Source organism: Chinchilla lanigera, unplaced genomic scaffold (genome assembly GCF_000276665.1).
Source record: "Chinchilla lanigera isolate Chin_1 unplaced genomic scaffold, ChiLan1.0 scaffold00043, whole genome shotgun sequence".
In the NCBI taxonomy this organism is placed as follows: domain Eukaryota; kingdom Metazoa; phylum Chordata; class Mammalia; order Rodentia; family Chinchillidae; genus Chinchilla; species Chinchilla lanigera.
Genome location: NW_004955444.1, coordinates 17,115,696 through 17,124,158, shown reverse-complemented (window position 1 = coordinate 17,124,158; position 8,463 = coordinate 17,115,696). Strand labels below are relative to the sequence as shown.

The 8,463-nt window shown below is 37.0% G+C and overlaps 1 protein-coding gene across 2 annotated transcripts in view; it reads right to left on the bottom strand.

Annotated features, from left to right (window-relative positions):
• The window catches only part of Asph (aspartate beta-hydroxylase), a gene marked incomplete in the record, with an annotated part of 204,907 nt that extends 196,808 nt beyond the window's left edge, over positions 1 to 8,099 (bottom strand). The window contains 3 exon segments of one of the 2 annotated variants that reach the window (XM_013518174.1): positions 1,106 to 1,150; positions 2,453 to 2,602; positions 7,928 to 8,099. In XM_013518174.1, coding sequence (XP_013373628.1) covers positions 1,106 to 1,150; positions 2,453 to 2,602; positions 7,928 to 7,943 — 211 coding nt within the window. 2 annotated transcript variants of the gene reach the window in all.
• Positions 8,100 to 8,463: the final 364 nt, after the last annotated feature.

Genomic DNA, 8,463 nt, shown 5'->3' with positions numbered 1-8,463 from the left:
AAAAAAAAAAAAAAAAAAAAAAAAGCACAAGAATTAATACTGACCCAATTCTAATTGTTTCATAAAATTTAATGTTTCTAGTGAAATTCTGTCACACCATCAAACTCTGAAGCAAAAGAAGTATGAACCAAGCCTCAAATAAAGACTAAGTAAGCGTATGTACACATTTAGTAAAGACTAAATGTGTATACATGTAAATAAGCCAACACAGGGACTAAGTACTAAAAGTAGATGGAAAATGTTACATTTTACAATAATTACAAGCAAATTATCATGAATCAAACTTAAAGAAAAATATATTATGGAAATACAGTATATAAAATTGGAAGCTTCCTGAAATTACGAAGAAAAACTTAAGTTATCCTACTTAAAAACTAATTAGCATTGGCCATCTATTACTAAAGAAAAGAAAGGGTTAAAACAGATCCACTAAGAAAACATCACCAAAAGAAGAGCATACATATTTTTAAGGTCTTAACGAATTCACATCAGGGGGACTACTATGTTTAGCATTCCCAATGAGTTTAACAGTCAATTTCCTACAAAGCATTCTAAAGTCAACATGGCTATGAGCTATCACTGCACAGGGACTATGAAGAAACATCATAATGGGCAATAATCTTTAAACAATATTCACAAATTCGACATCAGTGCTAAAAAACAACTGGCAATACTATTTCCATTTCTTTAATTCAAAGCACTTTAAAAGACTGCATAAGAGCAAACAGAAATTTTGGCACAGAGCAGATACGACCCATCTTGATTTTCCCAGAGCCTGGCTCTACTTAGAAAAACAGTTAATGGGCTACGCAGAAGTCTGATTTAATCACACATACATTAAAAATGATAACAACCATGGAGAGATGAAGGTATTATTTCTATTGCCAAGAAAATGAAAAGCACTCATCTGTGAATCCAGATTACACACAGAATAGAGCTCAAATGACATTTAAAAGTTAGAAAATACTACATTTCCTAACAAATTCACAAGGGGAAACTGGTCCTATTTACATTCCATATTGCAGTTAATGACTAGTAGATTAAAGCTGATGTTTGAGAGACTCATGCAAATACACTTACAGTAAATGCATCTCCAATAGCCTACCTTGAAGTACCTCTGATAAGTTATAACGGAAGTCCTTTGCTTTCGCTGCATGCATGTAAAAACATGAGAATTGTTACTCGTGCTTAACGGTACAAATATTTTAAATGTCTTCTTCATGCATTCCCTAGCAATATAGCTTTCACTGTAAGTCAGTGAAAGCAGGAATCTACTGAGGAGTGTAGATTTTTCCCGGGACAGGTGCACACCCTTCACTGGACTATCACTCACAATAGCCAAAAAGCAGCAGCAACCCAAACGCCCACCGGTGATGAATGAATGAGCACACTGAGACATACCCATATAATGGAATATTATTTAACCATAAATTGGAGTGAGCCCTAAATCCTGAAAATATGATCACGGTAAGTACAAAACGCAAAACACAGAAGGTCATTCACTGTGTGATTCTATGTACTATTTGCAATGTTCAAAATAAGCAAAACCACACAAAAAATGTAGACTAGTGTTTGTCAAAAGGAAAGGGGGGGTTAGATATATTGAGGGAGGGAAACAATGGAAACATCCAGAAACTAGATAATCGTGATGGTTGCACAAAGTGACGAATACACTAAAACTCCATGAATTGTGTTTTTAAATATTTACAATATTGAATTGTATACAACTGAATTTTATCTCAAATTTTAAAAAATAAAATTGATAATCATAAGCATAAAAATAAGAAAAACTGCAATTAGTAGAGGAAAATGGGAAAGGGTACAGAAACAGGGTACTAAGAAATAGCAATTCCCTCAGAACAGCTCAGAGACACACCCACCCATGCACACACAGTCATACCCACAGGCCACGTACAAACACCCCATGAGAGACACAGGTGGGCTTGCTTTGAAAATTCTCTCTAAAAAGGGGTTTTGTAAACTGTGGTTATGTTGTACTAGTGGGTCTTTAAACCCAACGGTTCATGAACCAAAATTTTATGTGGTTATGCTGTACTAGTGGGTCTTTAAACCCAACGGTTCATGAACAAAAATTTTTTAAATTCGTAACATAACAAAATTTGATAAAAACACAGAGTACAGCACGTAGGAGAAGGAGTTTGACAAAAATTCTGATAAAACTTCTGTGTGTTGTGCATATAATATAAAGCTGTGGGTTATACATATATTATAAAACCTTTTCTGTTGTTATAGGTCATATTCAAAGTGCAAAAGGCACTCCTTCAAGGTAACCCTGGAAGCACCACATTTTGCTTCTACCTTGCTGAGAACTACTGGTAGGCTATGAAAGTATAGTAACAATATCAAAAAGGTGATAGCAAAACTTGATAGTATTAAGGGATGTCACTTACCCTCTTACCAATTCATGTAAGAAATCATATCGAATTCTTACCTAGAACTTCCTCATAATCAACAAGATCAAACCAGACGACTGCTACTGAGGTCCAGACTCCCAGCAGGGCAACGACCATAAACCAGGTGAAGAAGGAGCTGCCCGAGAGCCCTCCTTTCCTCCCATTCTTGTGTCCGCCGTGCTTTGTCTCTGTTTAGAAATAAATGTCAAATGTCATCAACTAAGAAATGCTGCACTGAACTCCTTCCACACTGAACTGTTTCTCCAATAATTTCACAGATTATTTCAAAAATAGTTTTCATTTAAGTTCTAAAATCATGCAACACAAAGATTTTGAAACCAGAAAAGTTTCTGCTTAGACCCAATGCCATGTTCATAAAACCCCAATTTTGAAGTAATGGAAGAAGCTGGATGTGGTGGTGCACGCCTAAGATCCCAGCACTCAGGAGGCTGAGGCCAGCCTGGGCTACACAGTGAGCTCCAGGCCAGCCTGAACCACACTGCGAGACCGTGTCTTAAAAAAAAGAGTAATGGAAAATGAAGGTTAATGATTTATTAAAAATTATATTTAGTGTAACAAACATTCTTTCCAAGTTCGTTATCAAACCACTTGCATGTAAAGAAAAGCAGGATGGCGTACCATGTCCCTGTCTCTGACAAGATCCACTGGGACCGGGCTAGCAGAAGCAGGAAAAGGTGGCTTCAAGCTGACCTCACTCCAGGAAACGGCTCTGTAAACTGCTGCCCACCTAGTGTCATTCATCACTCCTGATATGTTTAACACATCCTATGTGCTTCTGGAAATGCACTTCAGATGGTCAAAAATAAAAGAATGTCCCCTAACTAGACTGATAGCTACAGAAAAAAGTTAACATTTTTATTTAAAAAATCATCCTCAGGGGCCGGGGATTTAGCTCAGCAGCACTGCGCCTGCCTGGCAAATGCAAGGTTGTGAGTTCAATTCCCGGTACCGGAAGAAAAACAAAAAACAAACAAGCAACAACAGAAAAAAACCATCCTCAAATGTCTCTTAAAAAGGAATGTAATACATATAAGTTAAACATTAATAAATAAGTAAAAAGGTTATATTGTACTTCAAAATGCCAGAGAAAAAGGAAAAGTTTATCAACCAGCTAGAAAAGCAGGGCACTGGCCCTATCCGTGCAGCACGTGCACTCTCTGTGGAGTGCGTTCTGTGCACGGTTGCCCATGCTCCTCACAGTCTCCTGTCCTTCTTTCTGCAGGAGGTATTTCTGGATGTCTAAGCAGGGCAGTGCTCATCCTAACAACTGTTCCTCACACTGGGAGACATCTGACAGCCCTGGGTCCCCCAGGACCCACAGGCAGGCAAGTCCCTGAGCTTATGGCAAAAAAATAACTAACACACACACACACACACACACACACACACACACACACTCTCTTCCACGTATGTCCTACTCGGGGCAGTGTTTGGTTGAAAACCACAGGGTAAGACAGGAATAATCAAATATCTGTTTTAAAGATGATAAAAGGATTTACTCAGTGTCACCAGCGAGTTGGACAGAAGCAGAAATACTCCCTGAACTCTACAATCCTGACGTCCCTTGTACCAAGTGGACCAATGTAATGATTTGACAAAACTCTACCAACTCTAAACCAGAACCTGCCTTTGACTTCGAAGTCCAGTTCTAAATATATTAGTAGTAGCTTCCATTGGCTCCAGTCAAGAATAAACTACTAGTATATTTTTCTGAAATAATAAATGAAATTGTCCTTGTTAAAAGGATATGCACATTTTTAAACCCATCACTAGGTCAACTTTTTGAAAAAGGCCATAAAAACTAAATCTGAGGGCACATGTATGTTTGTATATACTCAAAAATCAACAAACATTTCATTCTTGAAACAGTTCATCAGTTCCTGTTACTAACAGTCTTCAAATATTAATGAGCACATCAAAACGGGCCAAGTTCCCAAATAATCATATGGTGAAAGTACCTTTACCAAATAACATATGGCTGTTGACTTTGTTTCTAACATAATCTGTATAAATGCTAGCTATAGAAAAATATAATTTATACATTAAAATATTTGCTGGAAATAGATCAATTTTTTTCATATTAAATCAACAAAGTGCACATCAGTTTCACTCTCTGAACAGAGACGTGGGAAGGGAAAATTGGGTAAAAATTTCCATAACACTGACAAGAAAAAATGATGATTTCCAATATTTTTATGTATCTCAAGCACATAGATTATAAAAAGAACAATACAAGATTCTTTATCACTAGAATTTTCAAAATTAAAAGAAAAAAATGAGTAGGCATCTGTGGTGATAGGGAGCTCCACAGATTCAGTAGCATTGCTGTATTGAATTTACTAAATTTTTCTGAATATGAAGACATTTTCCTAAGACTATGACTCCCCCAAAACATCTTGTTTCTGTATAACATAGACACACAGATCCCTTTGCACACAATACTAAATATAATTACAACAGGAATGCCTTCTGAATATCCATTACTTCTAAACATGAGGCCGTAATAATTAATGCCTCACAATTTCTTCCCTTGGCTATTTACTGCTTCTGAAAACCAAATTCAAGTTAAAACTGTAGTAAAAAGGGGGGTTCTCATCTCAGGCACTGTGTAAATGACACCAATTATTGTATTATTACTCATTAACTAAAAAACAGGAAGCCTAAATAAAATTCATCCTATTATTTATTGATTTAACATTTTCAGCCTGTTACCCAATTATTAAGCTTTAAAAGATGTACATATGGATAACAGTATATCCAAAATAACACAGTGAATCTAAAATGAAGTAATTAATAAAACAAAATAATATCTTGGATTTGAAGTTCAACTCTCCATTCTTTCTCTATTGGTTCTGTCTGAGACAGGATCTCATTATGCTGCCCAGGCTGGCCTTGGACTGTGGGTTCAAATGATGCTGTTCACGCTTCAGCCTCTCCAGTAGCTAGTACTACAAGCATGCAGCACTGCATCCAGCTTCTCTCTTTTACTTAACATAGAAATGGAGGAAGAAAATTTCTAAGATTCTCAAAAGCAAAACATCACTTACCCAAGTTAATAACATTGAAAGATGCTTAGGAGAGAGAGAGAAAGCCAAATACTCAATAACACAGAAGACACTTTGGGGCCAAACTCACCCAAGTGAGTTAAAGCACAGAAGTGCTAGCAGGAGAAAGGCCTAGACAGGGCACAAAAAGAAATATAAACTATATGTGTAGTGGTTGCAGAGAGGCCATTTATAATTGAGGCCTGCAGACAAGGCCCTAGTAGCCCTTAAAATAATCTTTAGTAGATGATAATCTCTAGAATAATCTTTAGAACAGACATTAAAATATTATTTTAGTATGTTCAGGAATTTAAAACATATAATCAATCTTAGATTTTATTGAAAATAGCTGTATTAAGTATATCTATCACTTTAAAAGATACACAGTACTTACCTCGAATATTAAATTATTAGCAATATTTTATAACCTTATCATGTCATATAAAAGGATGCATTGTCTAGCATTACCAACCATAATACTGTTAATATTGGCTAATCTTAAAAAAATAAAATAAAATAAATGAAAAATAAAAATATTTGCTGATCCTGTAAGTGAACCAGATATTAAATTATAAAAAAGGAGCTTTTTTCAGAAATCCTTTTTAGGGAAACTATTTCATAGAGAGCAAAAATGTTCCTGATACATCCTTCTATAAATATGATGCGCCAGTCCCAAAGGGCAGATCAGTTTCTGCCCAAGTGAACTGAAGAAGGCATAGTCAGACAAACCCTGTACAAGGCTTACACCTCCCTGCACAAACCTGGAACCAGTACTTTGTCATAAAGGTACCCGGAAGAACATCTAACAGCTATCCCTGTTTTCAAAGAGGAACAAAACTAAGGGTGTCTTCATTTCATTTTCTGGCTGCATGTTCAGCCTGTCGCACCCAGGAACTGGTCAAGAAGAATTGTTACTGGAATGAAGGAAACAGGAAGGACTGTGTGATTTCCCCCACGCTGTCACATCGAAAGTACATCACCTTCAAACTGTAGAAAAGTACATCACCTTCTGTAGAGCTACAGAAGAAATTGTCCCCCCATATGGTACTAGCAAACACAGAAACCTACGACAGCAAGCACAGCACTGGGAGTCCAAAAAGAAGCCTCTCCGAGATGAAGACTGAGTTAGGGACAACAGGAAGCTGTCCTTATTTGGTGGAGGAAGGGGAAAACAGAAATTTTCCTGTACCTGCCCTTCTGTCAAGTACATGAAAGGCCTAATATTACCTGAACTACAGATCAATCATTTGGAAAATGTAGTTAGCATTATGGTAAGGGTTTCATATTTACACACAAACTATTTGAAATGTTCTAAAAAACAAAAATTCTCAAATAACTCATTAAGTGTTATTTTTTCATGGTACAAAATGTTACTCCTTGAAAATCTGCAACTATTAAAACTAGAGCATAAGTAAAAGCTGATTTTATGTAAGTATTACAAAATTCAAGGAAAAGGGAGAAATATTGAAGAACTAGAAGTCATATATATGTCTCCGTGTGTGTGTGTGTGTGTGTGTGTGTGTCTGTGGTTTTTGGAGACAAGGTCTCACCATGCAGTTCAGGCCAGCCTTGAACTCACAGTGTAGTCCAGGCTGGCCTGAAACTCACAGCAATCCTGCCTCAGCCTTCTGAGTGCTGGGCTGCCAGGGCATGCACCATCACACTCAGTCACACACATATATGTATGTATCTCACACTTTACTCGATTAGGTGAGCAATCCATTCTAACCAATTATTCAAAACAATCTTCAAAATGGAGACACTTCTGTTCTCATCTCAATAGTTTCGGTTGCTGCTGGGATAGCTGAGAGTTAGAAGCCATCTTTAAATGTCTCTCTTTCCTTACATATTTTCAACATAACAAGCCAATGCAATCTGCTTTAAACTAATAGATAAGCTTTACACAAAGTAAAAGCAGATACGTACAAAAAGCAAATCAGGAACATCATTAAATAAAGTAAAATTTGAGTCTGTTTTAATTATTTTATCTGTTTCACAGCAAGTAGGTCAGTTTCCATATATGGTAAGTCTTTACTTGAACCAATAAATTTCCCCGTTAATATATACATCCCTTAAGTTTCCTATCATTCCATATGCAACCTGAATGCATGTAATTCTTTAAATTCATGGTAACTGACTTATAAGACTAAAAAAGGCTGCTTGTGTATATATTAAAATTGGTAAAATGCAATTTCTGGTAGTAGAGTATATTAAAAGATAATCTAAATTAAGACACACACCAACTTAGATTCATGGCAGGCTGCTCTACAAAAAATTCATCTACTATAAAAATGAATGCCTCTAGGAGTTCAAACAGAAAACGCAAAATACACAATCAAAGTACTTAGCCAAAAATACTCAAACAGAGCACAACTGAAAACAAGGTGAAAATGTGTCAGGTAGGCCCAAAGCCACAGTTAATGCGAAGTACAAAAAGAAAAACGATACCTTTATCTTCAGCCATTTTGGTTCCTTCAATCCATGAACACTAAATACTTTAAAAGAAAAAAAACCCGAAACGCTGGAGGCAGGTATGGGGTGCAGTGCACTCTTCCCCCCAGAGCTCTGCCGGCCAGCTCTGCCCAGCCAAGGGCCACAGAACTGAAACTGGACCTGCCTGCACACTCTGCTCACCAGTTATTTTTAGAGGCCTCCTCCTCATGGCCAAGTGCCGCTAGTCGCTCAGGCTGAAATGCACTCTCCACAAATCTGACAGCCATCCTCCACTTAGGGGTGGATTCCTTTCTCAGTTGGTCCTATCTCCTACTGACTTCAATTCCTAAAAGGTCTAGGCTAGGAAAAATGAAAGAGAATAAACTGTGCTACCAATTTTTTTTTCCCCAAAGAAGCAGGTTTTAATGTCTCAGTCTAAGCACCAAATCATTCAAAACTGAAACTAGTCCTAATGTGGCCCTAAGTCCAGAAAGAACCTGACGTGGCCCTTCAGCATCTTAATCAAATGCCTGCAAGACCATTAGTCTGAA